Consider the following 22,470-nt stretch of genomic DNA (forward strand, 5'->3'; position numbering starts at 1 on the left):
TTGGAATAAGCATATATATATTATTTGCACTATGTATTTACAAACTCTTATTTTTTTAAAAACAGGCACTCAAATCTACAGGATTGCGAACGTCTGATCCCAGGTTGAAAGAGTGTATGGATATGTTAAGATTAACTCTTCAAACAACATCAGATGGTGTCATGCTAGACAAAGATCTTTTTAAAAAGTAAAAATTTCTGCCAAACCTTTAATGGTGATTTGCTATGTTATATGGTGATTTTTCATTTTAAACAAAATTGCGTCTTTGAAGACCAGTGCTTCCTGTGTAACTGAAAAAGGGTTGGGAGGGGGGATTTATAAACATCAATTGTTTGAAGAACTGATGCGCATTAAGCTTCTGGAATACACTGGGGCTGAGAGTATACTTTGTTTGAAACTGCTCTAGGGAAATGTAGCTATCGCCGTTTCCAAGTCACAGTACCTGCAGATTGCATTCAGTCTGAATAGAGCACACACTTTGTCCTGTCGTGGCTTAAACTGATCTCCAGTTCCTCTGCATGTCTTGCAGGCTTTCTCAGCTTGGTCTCTGTTCTTTCCTACAAGGTGATTTAGATGATGTCATACAATGAGAAGGCTTCAGACAGTCTGTATTCCTTAGGTTTATGTATCTACATTGTCTGCTTCTCTCCTCTCTTCTTTCAGACATATTAATAAGTAGGCATTTGACTATTTTCATTTCCCTCAAAATATTTGAAAACCAAAGACAACTTGGAGATTAAGGCCTTGATACGGTCAAATGAGAATATTTTACTTTCCTATATTTGCCTAACTGTTTATTATTTATCTTCATTAATATGTTCCTAGTAGTCTGATTACTTAATAATTTAATGGATAGCATGTTTGTAATGGATCCCAAAGAAGTAAATGGTATTTTAAACTACTAATAGTTAAGTGAAAATAGTATAGCACTGTAAACACTACTGTAAGACCTTGGCTTTTTCCAGACCGTAGACTTAAGTTGAGATAGATCTAAAGAGTTCCACCATTTACCTTGAAAGTTTATTTGTACATATGTATGTATTTTTATTTTTCTTTTGGGGGCTAGATGATTTGTTCTAGTTAGCTCCTGGGAATATCCTGGAGTTTTAAGTCATCTGAAGGTATAAGTATTGATCTGAGGTCCTCCAAAGTTTCCTGCGTGCATGGTGCACTGCTGACAATTTGGATTCTTATCTTTTCCCCACAAGGTTCTTGATTCTGTTAACTCAGCTGACTTTAGAAAGTGTAGATTTTAGGTCCATGCTGGTATTGGTGTTAGGAGTTTTGAGTCTTCAGAAACTATTTCTTTGTGGAGGGAAGGGAATCATTTCTAGTTAGCAGTGCCTTTGCAGTAGGGTTATTTTATTTTTAGTGTTCATGAACTATCTGTGCAAAGCACTCTTTCTTGATTTATGGTGCCTTCTGGGGAGTTATTTTGGCGTATCCAAGAGTGAAGTCAAAGAGATGGTAGGTGGATTTGTTGATAATAGGTATGAGGAATTACTTTGGAATTTTAAGTGAAAGCAGTATTTTATACCTTTTTAGTACTGTTTAAAATTTTTTTGTGCTTTGTAAACATGTTGCTGTGTTTAAATTTGAAATTAAAAGTAATTTAAATATCCTGATTATGAATTTTAATCATAAAATTTTCTACCCATAATTATATAAAAATAACAATTACCATTATTTTAAACGCTAATTCAGTTTTTTAAAGAATTCATGATTGTAACGCAGGCAGTTCTCAAGTTGACAAACGCTTAGAGGTGTATATGAACAGGCAGTGGAAAAGTCTAAGTCTATAGGCATAGTGATTTCTCTTTTTATGCCTAGAATGAGGTGATTCAAAACATCTATTAACCTTTCAGGTCACCTGGAAAGGTGATTGCTCCAGAGAATTTCTTTCTCTGTTTTCAAAATAAGAGGTTTTCTAGTTAGTGTTGACCGAAATGAACTATCTCACCTCCATGCAGGTGGGAGGAAGATGTTATAATGGAATTCATTTTCGCAGAGAAGTAATTTATAAAGGTGGATAGGTTTGGTTGAAATCGGTGTGTTGATATTTTACCTAAAATATATTGTTAATATATTTAGCCTTTCAGGATAATCGGAGAAACAACTGTTATGTATGACATTTTTTTTAAATAGGAAAATGAGTCTAAGCATACATTTTGGAGCATATTATCTGCTTGTAAATTGGAGACTGCCTGTACCCATCTAGATATCAGTTGTTTTTAATGCTAATAATTAATACTAATAGATAGTAGAAAATTTGTGTTAAAAACGAATGTCTTATTTATTCATGCATTTTTAACCATACAAGTATTAAAACTATTTTTATGTGTGATCATAAGTTTTTGTTTTTTTCTGTTTTGGGGGAAAATAAATGGTAGTCATTGCATTTGTATGTTTGATTTTCTTAAAAAATTCATATCCATTATGTTATTTTACTAATGAAAAATCATATTTGAGATATTTTGTAAAACATTGATGTTCATTACAGTTGTTAATCATAAACACTTAAGAAGGAAAGAAAAATGATGATTATTCCCAATTTACAGATGAGAAAACTGAACAAAGCATGAGAAAGATGTGACTTGCTTAAGTGTGTAGGCAGTTCCTTCTCAGAGTTCAGTTTATAAGACTTCTAATTTTCTAGTTAGATTCCTGACATCTTTAATATAATAACTCTCAAGAAAAGCATTACTGTTCAGAATCTTGTCAGTGTGCAGTTAGACACTTCTGAGCGGCAAGATTGACTTTATTGGCCAGTAATTCACCTGTGAGGGTTGTTAGTACAGCTCTACCAGCACTTTGTGATACAGCAAAAAAAAACTACCCGTTTCACTGAGTGTACAATTTTGGTAATTGTAAAGCCTCCTTCTAAAAGTGCTGATTAATTTTAAAGAGTTAAAAAGTAGTAGGTTGATCATTTAAATTTGTTTGACAGTCCTCATATTTTCTCATGTATAACTTGTTGAAAACTGAGGATGTAAATTTGATTTGATACAGATATACTGAGTTAAGATCAGGAATTGTTAACTTTTTTCTGCTGAGAAATATGTTCTTTGGTGTTTCTTACAACTTTTTTATGTGCAAGTTGAATTGCTATTTGAGACATTAAATCTTAAATCAATGGCAAAACAATATTTTTTAGATTAACATTGAAACTATCAGAAGACAATTTATCAAAGTTTATTGAAGTAAATATTTTTTATCTCTGGGATGGCAATTATTTCTATATCTATAGGTTAATAATGGAAATTAGGACTACAGTTTTTTCACGTTGTAAGTGGTGCACATCTTTATCGCTGAAAACAACCTATTTTATTTTAAATCCTTTAATTTTATGTTGACCAAGTGCATATATATCCTGGAGTTTCTTATAGTTAAAATGTGATATCTGGCTTTTAATTTTAATTTGGTGTTTCACTGAGAACAACTTGAGATATAAAAATTTCTCTTTTACTGTGGACTGAAAAAGAATATCTACTCCATTTATTAGTACAGATTATTTACTTTGCAAGTTACTCATAGAGTTTTCTTATCTGTAAAGTGGAAAATCTTCCTTCTCAAAATGCTGATGTTTTGAGGGTTAAACAGGATGAGTAGTACTTGAAACTTAGAACTTTTTTTTCCTCTTCCCCAAAGAAGCTGGTAATATAGCATCAAATCACTTACCTGTGAGGAATCTACATAAAAAACTTTCCATAGTTAATGAATACTTCAACTGTACACATCTGGCTTTTTGCCTGTTAAGGGCTTAGTCTTAAGTTTGTATTATGGCTTGATGCTCATGTCTAGCAAGTCTTCATTTATCACCTAAGTATTCTATTACTAAATTACTGAGACGCTAAGAATATGAGCTTAGAGTATATGGTTGGCTGGAACCTATTTACAAAACTCTTCTTTAAGATTATATTAATATATTGATTTTCTGGCTTAAAACTTCTTTAGAGCAAAGCAGAATATTGGTTTAAATCTTCAGATTTCATGCCCTTGCATCCGCTATGGCTTACCATATCTTTTAAATAGTTTTTAACAAGCAAAGATTTTTATTCTACAATGTATTATGTATCTTACAATGAATAGAATAATGTAATTTAACATTTTTGGTGCTTCAAATAATATAAAATAATTATAATGCTTTATATATAATTTTCTTTAAAATTGTATATTATTTTTACAAGCGTTTTAATAAGTATTTCATCTGAGACAAATTAATCTGATTAAGTAAAGTTAATTTTATCTCTTTTAGCTTAGAAATGCAAATTTTTCAAAATGTAATTTTGGAAAAATTCAGGAAAAATATATTAAAATACAAAACATTTAGTTTTTCTTTGAAATACTGGTAGTAGTTATATAGGAACTAAGGGATGTATGTCTGAGGTTACTTAATCGAAAAATAAACATGATCTTAACTATCACATATTAAAGTCTGATTTTTGTTAATCAAATGTCATGATGAATGTTTATCAACTCTGGTTGGCTAAGAATCTTGTTTTTAGATAGTCTTGATGCTTAACTTGGTGGAACGCTCTGCTCTTTTAATCTTCGACAACTTTTAGGCAATCTAATTTATTTTTTTAACTTGTTCAACAACTTATAAGCAGTTGCAGGAAAGGCTGCTTGAAGGAAAGAAAATAATATGGAAAGTATAATTTATAGAATTTAGATTATTGTATAAAATGATGAATTTCTCATTGTTTTAAATATTCTCATACTTAATATTGTTATTACCAAGTACTAATATTTGAAAGATACCTAGTCTATTAATTTTTTCCTCACATTTCACAGATGTGTTCAAAGCAACATTGTTTTGTTGACACAAGCGTTTAGAAGAAAGTTTGTCATTCCTGACTTTATGTCTTTTACCTCACACATTGATGAGTTATATGAAAGTGCTAAAAAGCAGTCTGGAGGAAAGGTAATGTTTTTGATGTGAATATTTTTCTAAAGCAATTACTTAATAAATTCAGCTCAACTAGAGCTATAAAGAATAAAATTGTATAGTGTTCTTGTGTTTTGCTAATTAAGAAATTTAAATGAGGTGACTGGGTTAAGTGGTTTTAAAATATTTTAAATATTTGACTTTGTTATTTTGGCTAAAAATGAATCTATGTTTAAGAATTCTTTTTGATTTTCAAGTGATTGAGATGGCTTTTAAATCTTTAATAAAAAAGTAACTTTATTAGGAATTTCTGCAGGAATACTCGAACATTAAATAAAATGTTTCCAGTTTTAAAAATCCTCTAAATATATTAAGGGCTGTTTTATTTTTTTCTTTGGATTGGAAGTTTTTAGATAGTAAAACCCTACCAGCATCACCCTGATTAAGGAAGTTCTCTATTTCTTTCCCCTAAAAAAAAATCAAGTCCTAGTTCCTGTTTTAGACTGCTTTTCTAAGAAGAGAGAATGGATTGGAAAACATAGGGGTGATGGAGACTGAGAGAAATCACTTAGATCTGTCACCTGTAATCTTGGTCTGTTGTGCCCTTAGTTTTTATTGAATATTCTTATAAAAGATAGACTACAAAGCCACTGGGCACTATAAAATAACTATCCATTGGTGGAAGCTAAATTGAGATAAATTTTTTGGTAGAAGAAAATATTATTTGCCTATATTATATCTGTTCATTTCTTTCCAATATTTTGGATAGGTTGCAGATTATATTCCTCAACTAGCCAAATTCAGTCCTGATTTGTGGGGTGTATCCGTTTGTACAGTAGATGGACAGAGGTAAGTTTATTTCAAATCCATGAAAACCAACTCTAAGCCTTAAATTTTGTGTAACAGTGAGCAGGAGGGCCAGAGGAGCATCTTCTGTAATGGAAATTAGCTCTAATATGACATAAATTCAAGAAGGTGAATAAGTTTATATTTGAATTTAAAAACCTCAACTGAAACAATAACCTTACACTAAATTTTATGAGGCATTTCATCTATCTTATTCACAGTTGTACTCTTCTTATTTGAGTGTTTATTCAAGTACCTGCAATTAGGAATTTGTTTAGGAAAAACAGACTTATCAAAACATGAAATTATTCACTAATGAGCTGACCACTAATAAAATTAATTCCCATTTCTCAGCTTAACTTTGATTACCCAGCCTGTCATTATCTTGTTCCTCATGCTCCTGATATGATTAGCACGATAATTAAGAGGACAGTCATGCGCTGCATAGCAATGTTTTGGCCAGCAACGGACTGCATGTACAATGGTTGTCCCATAAGATCAGTACCATATAGCCTAGGTGTGCAGCAGGCTACACCATCTAGGTTTATGTAAGTATACTCTGTGATGTTCCCACAATGATGAAATTGCCTAACAACACATTTCTTAGAACATATCCCCATCATTAAGCAACACACGACTGTACAGTAGTCCCCCCATATCCGTGATTTCAGTTACCTGCAGTCAACCCTGCTCAGAAAATGTTAGTGGAAAATTCCAGAAATAAACAGTTCATAAGTTTTAAATTGCCCGTCATTTGAGTAGCATGATGAAATCTCTTGCCATTCCACTCCATCCTATCTGGAGGTGAATCATCCTTATATACACTACCTACCATCTAGTCACTTAGTAGCCATTGTGCTTAGATTCTCTGTCTTGGTATCTCAGTGTTTGTGTTCAAGTAACCCTTATTTTACTTAATAATGGCTACAAAGCACAAGAGTAGTGATGCTGGCAGTTTGGCAATATGCCAAAGAGAAGCCATAAAGTGCTTCCTTTAAGTGAAAAGGTGAAAGTTCTCCACTTAATAAGGAAAGAAGAAAAATTGTATGCTGAAGTTGCTGAGATCTACAGTAAGAATGAATTTTCTATCCATGAAATTGTGAAAGAGGAAAAAGAAATTCCTGCTAGTTATGTTGTCCCACCTCAAACTGCAAAAGTTACGACCACAGTGTGTGATAAGTGCTTAATAAAGATGGAAAAAGCATTACATTTGTACAATAAACTATTTTGAGAGAGAGAGACCACATTCACATAACTTGTATTACAGTTTACTGTTATAATTCTTCTGTTTTACTTTTAGTTATGGTTGTTCATCTCTTACTGTACCTAATTTATAAATTAAACTTTATCATAGTTATGTATGTATAGGAAAAAACATGGTATATATAGGGTTCGGTACTATCCGTGGTTCAAGGCATCCACTAGGGGTCCTGCAACATATCCTTTTCAGGTAAGAGGGGACTTCTTTATAGTCTGTTACCCATCAGTCATTTGCAAAATGAAAAGTCTTTTGCAAAACATGCTGGATTTCAAGAAATCCATGAAAGTGATCTTTGGGAAATGCTTACACTGCAGGCACAGCCACTGACACAGGAGGATCTAGGAGAGCTATAAAAGGGATAATGATGTGAGAGCACTTCCAAGAGGATGGTTTGATTTTCAAAATCAGTGAATTAAGAGAAGCCCTTGGAAAAATGGAAAAAGTTCTGAAATATTTTTTCAAGACTGACTCTTTTTATTGTGCTGTGAGACATAAAGATTTATTATCATGTTGTAATTTGGTTTTGTCAGTCTGGTAAATTATGCCAAAAAAGAAAAGAAAAATCAATATTTTTTACTCATTCGAAGACTTAGCTCAGAGGTATGATCTTTCTGGTTTTTTGTTTTTCACTAAGGTCATTATTTATCTTTTTTTTGAGGGGGATTAGCCCTGAGCTAACATCTGCTGCCAGTCCTCCTCTTTTTGCTGAGGAAGACTGGCCCTGAGCTAACATCCATGCCCATCTTCCTATATTTTATATGTGGGACGCCTGCCACAGGATGGCTTGACAAGTGGTATGTAGGTCTGCACCCCGGATCCAAACCGGTGAACCCTGGGCCACTGAAACAGAATGTGCAAACTTAACCACTATGCCACTTGGCCAGCCCCTATTTTTTTTTTTAATTAAAATATAACTTACACAAATACGGTATACAGCTCCTAATTGTATACAGTTTGTTTGAAGTTGTATCAGAGATGTGATTCTATCCTAAATTTTGTAAAAACTGCAAGTCATTTAGCCATATAATTTTAGGTTTTAACTTTCAAGATAATGTCCCAATTAGAGTTTCTCCTCTTTTTTGATCTCTTAAGTGCGTTCATTTTAAACGATCTTCTTATTTTTCTACTAATTATCCTCCTCGAGTATTTACGGTAAAAACCATATGGTTTAACCCATTCATTCTTAAGGTAAGGAATCTGAGGCCCAGAGTTCATACAATACTGGCAGAGGTGAAATGAGCCCTAGGTCTCTTAACGTCTAGTCCGTCGTTCTCTCCCTTATGACAGGCTCTTATCCTCATCTGGGCCTGTAAAATGTACTAAACACTCACTGTGTATTGAATTAAATGCTGAGTACTATGAAAGGACACAAATACTTGAGAAGACATGGCTTTATTCTTATGGAGCAAATTCCAATAAGGAGTGATATTCCTGTTTTTATATGTGGAGGAAGTGGTTTATCATGTATTAGAAATTTTTATATGTGGAGGAAATTATTGTCATGTAATGCTTGCACATGGTTTTTTTCTTAAACATTCTCAGTGTATAGAGATAATTCTTTTAGTTTTCTTATATAGAGAATTTTAAAAGTTGACTCTGGACTAGAACATATGTATTTTTAAATCCAAAAGCAGTAAGACAGGCTTTGTATGGTTTTCGAATGGGTATTAAGTTGAAGTTACAAGTTGAATTAGAAATTATTCATAAATTTCTTAGGAAAAGGATTATATACTTTTGCTATATATACGTATTTATATTCCATAATATACTTAGAGGCGAGGTGGCCCTCTGACATTTCTGCCCTCTGATGTCTCCGTTAACCCATTTGTCCAGGGTAGTTATTAGTAGTACCCAGTTTGACTGTGAATGAGTTCAGTCTGAATGAATGAATGCATGCCTGTAATGTGTTGGGGCATTGTTCAGGGCACCTGGCATACTTCAGCAAATAAAACAAAGATCTCTGCCGTCGTAAGGCTTATATTATACTGAGAGGTCAGTCAGAACTTTTTCGTTTTCAAACCTATTCTCCATGTGCATCCCAGTTTGGTAACATATAAAGCTTTCTTTTTGTTCTGTTTATCTACATGGTGATAATGACTACCATTAGTGCCAGCTCTATCAGATTTATAAAACTGGATGCTATTTCTTTTAATGGAGTTAGAATTGTGAGTAGCTATCGATCACAAGGTGAGGCATTTATAGACAGGGTCTCAGAGAACGGTATTGAATCTAAACTGAGCTCTGTTTAAAAACTAATCAGTTTAGCCATGATTAAAGCTATGAGTAAAAAAACGGTGACTAATTTCTGAAAGAGCTAGTTCATTTAATGTGATTGAATACAGGTAGGAGTAAGGAGGGCCATACTCTCTTGCCCTCAGAAGAAAGTTTTCACTTAATTATTTATCATCTAATTTTGAACCATTCTGTTACCTGAGTACTTTAAACTTTTGCCCTTTTTTTGCAATATCCTTCTTAAAATAAACATACTTATATTTATTCTTTAATATCCAAGTAAACTTGTGGTTGAATTACGGGAAAACCTTTGTAAATCAGATTAAGTCAAATTATTCAGTTACTTTTTTTCCAGTTGATCTTAATTTTTTTTTAAATCTACTTTTAAATAGGCATTCTATTGGAGATACCAAAGTTCCATTTTGTCTTCAGTCCTGTGTAAAACCTTTGAAATATGCCATTGCTGTTAATGATCTTGGAACAGAATACGTGCATCGATATGTTGGGAAAGAGCCAAGTGGATTAAGATTCAACAAACTGTTTTTAAATGAAGATGGTAAGAATTACATAAAAGTTGGTTGGAAAAAGAAGTACTTCATTTTCCTATGTATATCTAAGTAGCTATTTTTAAAATTTTTTTGCAGAAATTTAAAAGCATTCATACTTTTTTTCATTTGTCCTGGAATTCTGTAAAACCCATAGAGATAGTTTAATCACCTACTTGTTAAAATTGTTATTTTAGGCATCTTATACCACTGGAAAGTGGGCTAGGGAGAAGATTGGGGCAAGGAGTAAGATTTTTGCTTTATAACCACCTATTGGGGAATGTCTTGTAGTAAAATCTCACAATGTCTGGCATTTGCTTTAAGGTAATTCAGTGGAGTGTAGCTGGGGGTGCTGAGTGTGCTTGTTACTGTATGTTGGCAGTTTTTGAAGTTAAATGATGGACACATGGGTGTTTCTGTTCTTTCTACTTTTCTATATTGTGTATATTTGAAAACTTCCGTAATAAGTTTTATGGTGGCCCTAGATGAAATAATAAGTGTTTTTGCTTTTTATCTTTCATAGCATTCAATATTTGAAAGAAACATCTTGTATTAAATACTTGGATAACTAACACGTCTTAGTACTCTGCAGGAATCCAAAAGAAAAGGGGAGGTCAAAGACAGTGCTTTTGATCTGATAGAGGTTTTAAATCTAAACGCCAACCTATGGATTGGTTTCTATTTTTTAATCTTTCGGGCATATGCTAGGTTCTTCATTGTGTGATGAGTAAAGATAGAATTGAAGAAAGCAAGAGTGAAGAAATTCAGTGGTTACAATAATGGTTGTGAGAAATATACTTTTATATTTTGTTTCTGCTAAATAAAAAAATGTGCTTTATACTCATCTTTTTTTAATGAAGTTATAAGACTGGTATTTTCTTATGCTTCTCCTCCTGTTTGTTTTGAGAGCAATTATATTTTCTTACCTGTTTTGCCATAATCTTTCTATTCTAATGCTACGATTGATTTCATGGAGATTTCCATAAACTAGCAACTTCAATAAGGACATCATATGCAGAAGTACCTTATTTATGAAACTCACATCCAGATTTAATATAGAAGGAATTAATATTTTTGTTCTAACAAGATTAAATGTTTTATAAGAAGAATTCATATTTTCCTTTATAAGGCAAAGTAGAATAATCTAGGTGGTTCTGTTGAATTGACTGATTTTGAGAGAACTTTTTAAAGAATAGAACTTGGGAATTTGAATGTGAAGAAGTATTTCAGAAATAAAAAGTAAATAAAATGGGCTTGGGTTAAATGAACTTAATATTATAAATTTTTTGCCATATACATTTGTAATTTTAACAAATTACGATTTATTGACACTGTAGTCTGTGAGAAAAAAATCATAATAAGAACTGAGGAATTTAGCACTAGTTTATAGTAACTGAAATAGAAAGTTTAACAGAGGTTTTGCCTTGATATTCCCGAGCCAGAGCCAATACTAGAAATCTCGGAAGTAGTGGGAAAATGAAGGCCTCACTCCTTCCTGAGTTCTGCATAGGTTCTGTACTCTAGAGTCTTGGTTTTAGAGTAGCCCCAGCAAAAAACAGTTTGTAGGTCTTTTTCATATTTAAAATGTCAAGAGTAGATTTATGGTGAAACTATATTTTGTGTGTGTGCATGTGTGTCTGTGTATCTAGCATTACAACATTTAAAAAAATGTATTAATGCTGTCCTAGCTTTTTAATATTGTGGTGATAAATTAAGTTTAATATGAATATAGTGAATAGATAAAGAAATTATCTTTTTAATTACTCTTTTTAATATCAGTAGTTTTAAAATGTTTTACAGCTTAAAAAGTTATAGTCTTGTGGTGAGGAATTGGCTGATATTTTCTGTCATTATAAATCAGGAAATAAGTTACTTGATGGAGGTGTCGGATTTGGAAACCACTATCTCCTGGTGAAGTCCTTTTCCACATTTTGGTAGAAATTAGGTTAATCAACAAATATTTGTATAGCCTTCTTCCCTTATATTGTTAACAGCTATGGGAGGGTACATGGCCTGGGTTCTTGGAGTAACTTAGCTAGCTAATACTAAAGACTACAGAAGAAGTTACATACATCTAATAGGGAAAAGAAGACAAACTCAAGCATTGCATACTGCTAATTATATTATCTTACGAGTTTGTACTTCACAGAAGCCAAAATGTATATGTTGGTTTATATGTGTAGAGGATTTGAGAAAAAGGAGAAGTTGAATTAATTTGCATGAGGAAGACAGGACTGAATTGTATAGAAAGAACAAAGTTTGAATGATTAGGTGGGCACTGCAGGATTAAACTATATATAGAGTATATTGAATTTTTATATGGCCCTGTAAAATTCCAGTATAATACCTAAAATATAAACTTAACTTAACATTGATAGTTTTTAGTTCTTCAATATATGCATTAGCAAACTTTGACTTAGGCTCAGTTATGAACCACATCTTTGTAAGCTGCATATGCTTAGCAGTTTGAAAAGCTTTTTCTGGTGTAATATGAAAGAACTTTCTGTGTTTTTTATTGCCTCGGAGGGAATAAATGCTTGTTAAAATTAAGCAGTTTTGTGCATTCTGGTTAAAAACATTCCCATAAATTTCAGATGTCGCACATGTCCATTTTGTCATTATACCAAGCACATATATGTCATTATTTTGCATAGTAGCCTTTATTAATTAGCTTGTTATTTGTGCTGTCATAAATATTTTTTAATTAAAAATTCTAAAGTAAACTTGTAACTCTCTTCTCTCTACGGCAGAGTAGATTTCACAGTCAGAGGTTTTAGACTGCAGTAATGCTGGTGTTATAATATCTCTGGTGTATTTCCAAACGTTCACATGTCTGGGTTTCGAGCCAAAGGCAGAGTGAGCAGTTGCTTTCATCTGAAAATTGCACTGTCATGCCATGAAATGCTTTAGTGTTCTTTGAAAGAACCTCTTGATTGTAGCTTATGTAGTATTTGCAGAATATTTATGATTTAAAAAATATTAAATGCCCACATTTATGTAGTACCATGAAGAATAGCTGCCTTCTAGGACCCCAGTGTCTAAACCTTATGATGTCAGAAAAAAACAAGAAAGGACAGATACATGAATATCTACACAAATACGAGTATAAACTAATTTAGTTCAGTGGGATTTCCATATTCTGCTTTCTGTCTGTGTGTGGTTATTCTCTCAAGTGGATGATGTAGGAAAATCTTTGTTTGTTGGCTTCCTCTTGCCAGGTAGTAATTTTCTGCGCAGCAGTTCCTCTCGTTTCATGTGACCTCGGAGAAAGCAAGCTTCTCTTAGCATAGTATGGAATAGGTAAAATCTTGATTGTCATACTCAGATATCATACTAAGTTTTCTTTTAACTTTTGGAACTAGTTGTTATCATGGGTAACCCAAAATGTACAATGTTTAAAACCTAGCTACTAAATCACATTGTTGATCTTATGTTGAGGGAAACTGGTAGACTATAAGTTATCCAATTTTTTGTCTTTATTGATTTTTTTAAATTAAAGATTAGCCCTGAGCTAACATTTGTTGCCAATCTTCCTTTTTTTTTTCCCTTCTCTCCAAAGCCCCCCAGTACGTAGTTCTGTATTCTAGTTGTAGGTCCTTCTGGTTGTGCTGTATGGGATGCTGCCTCAGCATGGCTTGATGAGTGGTGCTAGCGCCACGCTGAGGATCGGAACCGGTGAAACCCTGCGCCGCCAAAGCAGAGCACATGAACTTAACCACTCAGCCATGGGGCTGGCCCCTAAAAATTTTTAACAGCTTTGTTGAAATACTATTCATGTACCATACAATTCACCCATTTAAGGTGTGTAATTCAGTGGCTTTTGGTATATTCATAGGGTTGTGCAACCATCAGCACAATCAACTCTGGGACTCTTATCAACCCACAAAGATACCTCGTACCCATGAGCAGTCAGTACCCCTTTCTCTTCTACACTAGCAACTAGTAATCTACTTTCTGTCCTATAGATTTGCCTATTCTGGACAGTTCATATATTTGGTCTTTCATGACTGGCATATTTTACTAGCATACTGTTTTTAAGGTGCTTTTGTGTTACAGCATATATCAGTACTTCATTTTTTTGTTGCTGAATAATATTCCATTATATGGATAATAATGCCACATTTTATTTATCCATTCATCAGCTGATAGGACATTTAGGTTATTTCTTACTTTTTTTTGTGAGGGAGGATTGGCCCTGAGCTAACATCTGCTGTCAACATTTTTTTTTTTTTTTTATGTCAGCCACCACCACAGCATGGCCACTAACTGACGAGTGGTGTAGATGTGCGACCAGGAACCAAACTGGTTGCCGAAGCCGAGCATGCTGAACTTAACTACTAGGTTACCAGGGCTGGCCTGTGATTTTTGCTTTTTGACTATTATCAGTAATGCTGCCATGAACGTTTGTGTACTAGTTTTTGTGTATACATATGCTTTTATTTCTTTTGGTTATTTACCTGGGAGGCAGATTGCTGGGTCATATGATAACTCTTGGTTCATCAATTTGAAGAACTGCCAGGCTGTTTTCCAGAGCTCAAAGTTGTTTAGCTATAGGCTCATCTCACAGAAGATGACTTACTTAAAATTCAAGGAGGCTAATAATGTGGCAATAACCTATTTCTGCTAGATTTGTCAAGCTAGATAAGAACTTGTTCCCAAAGAAATAAATCACCCTCACAAACAGATAAATTAGGAATTATGCCTTCAAATAAATGTTTTCAGTGCCCTAAGAGTTTTGTGTTTGGTGTTTGTGCCATGCTGTGAATGAGAAAGTAATTATTTGAGATTTAAAATTCTATTTATTGCAAGAATTAGGAGAAGAGAGATAAGATTTTGGATGAACTTAAATTTTAAGTAATTTTTCAAATTATGTAAGAAATACATCCTTATTGTCAGGAAATATAGAAAGTGTAGAGAAAACAATTTAAACCCCCTATAATCTTTTTATCCCATGTGTATCACTTGTTTATGTTTTATTTTTCTGCATATATATGTGTATATACATAAACACAAAAATAAAACACTTCAAACAAGCAAAATTGGGTTCACACTCAGTGTGCTTTTTCCAAGGTGAGTTTTAATAATAATATTATTTGAGAGTGTAAGGTTGTCCCAGGTACTTTCTAAGCATTTTATATGTTTTAATTCATTGAAGCATTACGACTTGCTGAGGTGTCAGTGCTATTATTACCCAGTTTACAGATGGGAAAATTGAGGTACAGTGAAGTTTAGTTACTTCCCTGGGGTCAAATAGAAGTAAAGAGCAGAGTTTGGAAATTTGAATGTGCCCTTACACTACTATTCACTGTCTTTCTGTACATGAATCTTTGTCTATATAATTATAATGGCAGCTTCTTAGAAGTGTATTACTTGTTTGATATGTAAGAGAGTTAAATGCATTCCTCTACGCCCCAACTCCCCTCCCCCCCATAAAAGAACTATAACAATGGCTTACATAAAGTAAATAGATAGATGTTTGTGGGAAGTACCTATGCATCGCAGAAATGATATCAGATATTTGAAATAATGATATTGCTTTTATATTTTACAGATAAGCCTCACAATCCTATGGTAAATGCTGGAGCAATTGTTGTGACTTCATTAATAAAGGTAAAATGTTGACATTTCTTTTTAACCTAGTAAATTTTTTTAATAGCTAAGGCATAAAGATAAATCTTGGATTATTTATGTAGAACTGTGAAAAGTTTTCTTTTGGTGTTAAAAAAAATTAATCCTATGGTGTAAGGTTAGGATTTTTATTTATTTCAAAATAAATGATGTAATTTCAAGGGCCAAATGAAAAACAGATGACTCATTGTAAATTTCAAGTTACTCTTGACCTGAAGATCTGGCAGAAATTCAAAAAGAAGTCTGCTGAACAATAGGCACAGAAGTTTTTCTTCTTAAAGTTTTGATATTTTTTTCTTTCTCTTCCTTTTGGCTCTTCTAGAATGAACAGATGTAAACAGAATTAAAAGCATTTTACTGTTTAATGTTTGTCATCAGCACATCTAGGAACAAATGTTTTGGTACTTTGTGTTAAGACAAAGTACATTCAACCTTGAATAATTTCAAGTCCTTTATACTTTCATGAGCTATATTCACAATTTTCATTTGAACTTGTTTCATTTGTTTTCCTTTATCATATAATAACTAAAATAAGTAATACTTATTCCAATTATTAAGTTATATTATTTTTCTTATACTTTGTTTTGCATTATATGTTTTGAGGGTTTTTTTTTAGTGTCTGGTTTGTCTTAATAATTGGAAGCTCTAATGTTGTTTTGAAATAAGTATTTGAAAATGGTTCTATTGTGTCATACTGTTTAGATTTTTAATTATAAATTTCATTTATATTCAAATACCTTTCATTTGTGTTTGGAACCTTTATAGACCTTCAGTAAATTTGTGCCTATCTATTTTAAGCTAGAAAAAAACGTAACTACATGGCTTTGTAGATTCCTTACTGGGGATGGGAGACCCTGGTTACACAAAGAATGTTTGAATATAAATTTTTCCTTGGCCCAATTAATAAAAATTCATCTAGTTTGTATACTTGAAATATTCTCTTAAGTTTCATGAATTTTATATATTCATGAGAAAAAGCCTTTAAAATAGAAGACTACTATCTTAAGAATAGTAGTATGTTTAGTTGCTGTTTTAGGGCAAATGCTTTATAAGCGTTGGCCCACTTAATCCTTGTAGCTCTCATGAGGTAGATATTATATCCAAGTATTATTTAATGTAACTAATTTTAATAAGCTATGGAAATTTTCTCTTTGCCCATTATAACATCTAGTTATTCATGACTGTTTTACCTAAGAGAAAAGTTGTCAGTTTCAGGTGAAACTATTTATTGTAGAAAATTATAATATGAATATGTGCTAGGCACAGTCCTGCCTTCAGGTAGCTTACATTATAGTGTGGGGTGTATACAAGTAAATGGGCCCTTACAATGAAATTCAATAAATATGGATGAGAGAAATGTCTCATTAATAATTGTTCAGATTTGAAGAGTAACTTAAATTAGAGGTAAGGAAAATTATGATAATACAATGTATGTGTTAGTGCTTGATGAAAAGCCACTAAAATGGTTCTGAACCTTTTTAGGTCTTCCCAGAAAAATGTTCACATACCGTGATTTTATGTAAACTTTAGGGAGTTCACAGACCCTTTGAAGCTGTTTCATGGATCCCAGTTTAAGAACTCTTACACTGGAGAAAAATTAGCATGGCACACCAATAGTATTTTCAAGAAAGAGCTTATGTGAATGATTAATAGAAGCCTTCCTTAATTGCATGCAGTTCAACATCGTTTGTTTAGTGATTCATGGGTTTAATATACCACACTGAAATGCTGCATGTGGCAAATGCATGTCTGGTCATACTACACAGTCACTTCATTGGTTTCACTTACCATGTTCAGTCACAAGCCATAAACTATACGTTGAGCCACAGTAGTAGGAGCGCTTAGAAACAGAGTTACAAAGGCACACATACCCAACATAAGTGTGGTTCAGTGTCCAACAGTGCAAAAATTTAACTGAGTCATCTTGTATTTACAAATTTGATCAGTGATTTTAAATTTATAAAAATTTTAAATTGACAAAGTTGGAAATGAGGCTTTGGAGTATGGTTCATATTTAAGATCACTTTCTTTGAATTTTTGTTTTGTTTTGTTTTTAGAAGGTGTTTCACAAGTTGTTGTGTTTTTCTTGTCTGTTTGTTTTTTTTATGAAGTTCGTCTAAATCTTGGAGGGGTAAGCCTGATATACCTCTGTGTAAAACTGCCCCAGAATGTAATACTTTTCTTAGACTCTTTTTTAAAAAGAATTCAAAACTCTGAAAAATAGCTGTATGTGATCTTTGCATAATATTTATGAATTGCTAGTTGAAATTGAGATAATAAAACTGTAGGCAAAAGGGTCTTCAGACCCAGCCCTCTTACTTTGTGTAGATGCGGTGAGGAAACTGAGATTGATAGGTTCTAACAGCAGTGGAATTGGGCTTGAGCTAAATCTCCTGATTTTTTGTTTGCTGTTCATTAGAATTTACTCTGCCATATTTAATGTAAGTGTTTGCTCTTTGATGACATCTTTCTCTTTACCTTGCATAGTTAAATTGTCCAAAAAGCAGAAATTTTATTTTCTGAATTTTAACTTATACAAAAGATACCAATTTATTGGCTTAAAAATCACATCTGATTTTCAGTGGGTGAATGTGGTCATTCTTTGGACATTAGACAGTGCTTCCTGTCTGTAAGGAACGAGGCCTCTTCTCAAGGACCTTTCGTTTGAGTATCCAAAGCATGGATATTTTACCATAGCTACTAGATTTGAATTCTGTTTTTTAGCTCTTTTAGTTGATTACCTTAAGGCTATTTTTTTTTCTTTCAAAGTTCAAGACTTCATTATTGTGCTGTTAAAAGATTCTCCTCATGTTATTCCCCCTCCCCCACACACAAAAAAATTAAGTAGAGTCTTTAGTAAGACTCTTTATTTCGTAATTTTGTAGTATTGATATTTTTTCCTTGTAGGATTGGTGGTGATCCTCAGGAAATGGGGGAAGAGGCAAAGCAAATGTTCAAAAGGATTAGCAGATTGTGGAAAAAAGGAGGATTTGGACAGAAGGAACCTGTTGCATAAATTCTTAACTTCTAAACTTATAGGAAAACTCCAATATTTAAAATTTTAAACAAAGCTATATAGGTAAATACCTTCATAAAAACAAATGTCATTTTGTACTTAAAATGCACATAATTCAAAAAACCATAAAGGTATTATACTTCCTTTTTCTCTATGGTAGCTACTAAATTTAGAAGAGTACTTTTTGATGTAGTTTGTTTTATTTGATGATGATGATGATGATGTGGTTGCTTGATTTAAAGGAAAGAGTGAAAATAAATTTGAAAGTAGCAGAGTTATTCTGGATGAAATAGCAGTATCTTTATGTAATTCTTTTTCTTTTCAGCGGTAAAAATTTCGCCTAATTAAAAAGTTTAAAAGTTAAGGTCTGGCAATAACATGAGGGTTTGGGTGGGAAGATGAGGACAACATATTACGAGATAATTGCCACACTTCTGCTTTTTTATTTTAAAGGCAAAGAATGAGTTACATTGTTTTCTTCTTCTTTGTTTATGTCTCTTATTCTAGTAATTATTTCCAGTTTTTTTTGTTTGAGGAAACTCGATTTTTTTTTAATCAGAAGTATTTTTTAATTGAAAAAACTGGAGGTTTTTTCCTTTCTTTTTTAAAAAAACAACATGATCATGCTCCATGAAACTTAGGACAAATTTAGTTAATATGTATGTAATGCTCATTTTGGTCATGTTAGCAGTAAACTGTTAGACTTGCTTATAAGCCATATTTTTTGAAGGCACTTTGTGGCTCTGGGAAGCATGGATGACACCTTGGACATGGTAACATTCATAAGAAAGGATTATACTGGTTTATTTACTTCATGTTTACATCAGTTGGTGTATATGAGGTTTTTTTTTTTTAAAATAAAAGGCAAATAATTTATTGCCAACAGAATCCACTTTTCTGTAACTTTATTTTTAGGTTAATCTATGAAAATACTAGATTTAAACCTTTTTCACCTATAATATCTATTTGAATATTCCAAGTATTTAGCCTTAAGGCATTTCCTGTAGTGAGATTAAACTAAAAGTATTTTTTTAAATCATTTTCAGGTAGCTCTTTTTTGCCTCTTGCTTCTATGATCTCTAATTTTCCAGTCGGCTTTTACACCTCCATACTTTATGAATGGAGTAAAGTGATTTACTTATAAAATAACTGATTAATATGTTGACTCTAAATGAGTCATTTTTATATTAAATTTATTGGCAGATGTGTCCCTGTTAACAGTGATATTTTCACCTGTGTTACAATGCATAATATGTGATTCAATTCATGAGTATGTTGTAAAAACAGGCTATAAAAACACTCCAGTGTAGTTACATTAATTCTTTTAATAGTCAGTGTTAAAACTCAGTGCCTTTTTATCAAATTTTCCTTCCTAAAATTTTCTTCAAAGGAATGCAAATTTTTTGACTTGAGATGTGTTTATAGAAAAATAAATTTGTGTAATTTTCTAGTCTCGGGGTCTGATTGCTACCATTTTCAAGCAAACCACAATGGTTTGTTTTTTAAAAGTCATTTGGTGAATGAATTAGAAGTGTTAGTAAATATATTTTGTCCAGTTTACTTTTTTTTTAAGTTTTCCTGCTGTACTTACTACAAGTTACTGTACCATTTTCAAGATTAAAATAGCATGATATCTAATAATCTGTGCAGTGAGTTAAAACTAGGAATTTTTTTCCAAGAGATAAGGGACATGGATAGTTTTAAGACTATCAGTTTCCAAATCCCAGCTTTCATGTGTGCTTTTCTTAAAATGAATTTGCCTTTGGTTCAGGTTTCCTCTCACTTTTCAAAGGAGAGGCATACTTCTCGTGTGTCACATTTTACTGTGGTGTACTGCTTCAGGTTGTAAAAACTTAATAAGTACCAACAAAAGAGAACATTTTGAAATATTGAAGTCAGTGGTATTGAGGATGTGAATCACTATATAATGACTGGGAACAAGTCTCTTGTATACCACCTTGTTTCCAGTTTTTGATTTCAATAAAATGGAAAGAGGATCTAATCAAGTTGTTAGTTAATAAGACCATTAAGCATAATTTTTGAGGGTAGATTACTGTGTGACTTTTGCATGTAATGAGATAGATATGTAAAGAACTGAGTGACGTTGCTATAACAAAACCTTTTCTCTTTCCATCTATTCATCTGTTGTCAGCAAGATTTCTCAATTCATACATCTGTAAAAATTTAAAATAGAGAATTAAACTCCTCATTCTACTAATAGAAACTATTCACTGATAGATGAACTAAATAAAAATTACTATTTCAAAGGGAAAAGAAAATATTCTAAAGGAGCAGTTTTTGTATGTTAGCATGGGACATCGTGGTGATTAGCAAATAAACATTTTTCCTTTAATGTTTTATGAAAATTTTCAAATATGTACAAAATAAACAATAGTATAACTAGCCCCCATGTACCCATTCCTGGCTTCAATTTTCATAATATCTGTTCCTCTGCACCCCACTACTGGATAATGATGATGGTTTTTTTGCAGTTTGTTTTTTTGCTTTTGGGGAGGAATTTACTCCACTTTATTTTGTATGAGTATGTGTGTTTTTTCTAACATCTTTAAAAATAAACTTTATACTGTAACTTTTTCAAAATTAAAATAGCATAACATCTAATAATTATTAGATCCCATATATATCCCTGGGGTACATGAAATCTTTCCAAGACATGCAAGGGCAAATATATTTTGTTGACAGGTTAAGTATCTCCAGGGTGGTCTTACTATTCTAGTAAGAACAAACATTATTCGAGTGCTTTTACATTTAAATGGGGAAGTTTTGGGGAAAAATTTTCTTGAGTCAACACAGTCATTCAGATATTTTATTTTGCTTGTTTATATAATCTGCCTAGGACATTTCAGTAGCTTGCCCAAAATGTTATAGAATGATAGACATTGGTAAATATCAGTTGTTTCTTAAAAATAGCATAGAAGCAAAACTTAATTGTACTTTAATTTAGTAAGCTGCAAAGTAGACCAAATATATGACCACAGTCTAGGGTTGAAACAAGTTTTTTTTTAAATTAAACATGACAGCCAAATAAAGAAAATTTGTATTAATTTTATAGGGCACAGTTTAGGTCAGAGAATGAAAGTTCAATATCACTTGTTTATTTTACATTGATTAATTGTATAACCAGTTATTATCATGTGACATCCCAATGCAAATGCTGACATCCTTTTCCAAAAGAGTTGTTTTTTTATGCTTTTTCAAAGGTTAAAAAGGTTTTTGTGGTTTAAATGTTGTTACATATTTTACAGCATTAGGATCTATGGAATATTTTGACAACTGCAACAGTTCAATGAAGTTGGTAATTTCTTCTTTTAATTATTTTTCATTGAACAGCTTTGGAGTTACATTTCTACATTTTGATTTCTGGTGTATTAATAAGGAAAGAAAAACTTAAAATATGTCAAAGGACACTTTAGAGAAAATACATAGATAAGTGATTACAATATGACTGTAGCTAAATTATCCTTATCTTGTTTAAGCTCTGTTAATGCCTAATTTTGATAAAATAGTGTGGTGTTCTTTCCAGCTACTGATTGTATGTGTGATTGGACATCCTTTCTCAAATAAATTGACTTGTAAGATTTCACAGATTATCAGCCACATCCTAATCCACTTGTAAAGTGGAGAATGAAACTGGCTTTATTCAATTAAATGATACTCTGATACAGGTTTTCTTCCCATAATGAAATTTTAAAGTGCAGTGTTTTGGATTTTTTGAGGGTAAAGTTAGAAAATTTTGTTTTTATAACTTTAGTTGTCGAATTATTTTATTTTAAACCTGTTTTAAAAATTAGAGATGTATTGTTTCTATTGGGTGCATATCACCAATTAATACGTTTGATTTCAGATCTACAACTTACTGCTTTGTAAACTTCGCCGAGGTAAAATGAAACCATTTGGCTACTTGAACTGATCTACATTACATAGATTTTTCCTATTGACATTTGCAGTAGCTAACATCAGAAATAGAAGTGATGAAACAATACATCTTCCATGCTCTGAATTGGCATAGTGCTAAATAAAAATACAGCTAATT

The 22,470-nt window shown here is 32.3% G+C and overlaps 1 protein-coding gene across 4 annotated transcripts in view; it reads left to right on the plus strand.

The window, feature by feature from the left end:
* The window catches only part of GLS (glutaminase), an 80,169-nt gene that overhangs the window by 15,312 nt on the left and 42,387 nt on the right, over positions 1 to 22,470 (plus strand). For all 4 annotated transcript variants that reach the window (XM_023622236.2, XM_070241445.1, XM_023622237.2 and 1 more), the window contains exons 3-7: positions 66 to 187; positions 4,795 to 4,924; positions 5,658 to 5,737; positions 9,620 to 9,783; positions 15,324 to 15,382. In XM_023622236.2, the coding sequence (XP_023478004.2) occupies positions 66 to 187; positions 4,795 to 4,924; positions 5,658 to 5,737; positions 9,620 to 9,783; positions 15,324 to 15,382 (555 nt within the window). The remainder of the gene's footprint in view (positions 1 to 65; positions 188 to 4,794; positions 4,925 to 5,657; positions 5,738 to 9,619; positions 9,784 to 15,323; positions 15,383 to 22,470) is intronic.

Source organism: Equus caballus, chromosome 18 (genome assembly GCF_041296265.1).
Source record: "Equus caballus isolate H_3958 breed thoroughbred chromosome 18, TB-T2T, whole genome shotgun sequence".
In the NCBI taxonomy this organism is placed as follows: domain Eukaryota; kingdom Metazoa; phylum Chordata; class Mammalia; order Perissodactyla; family Equidae; genus Equus; species Equus caballus.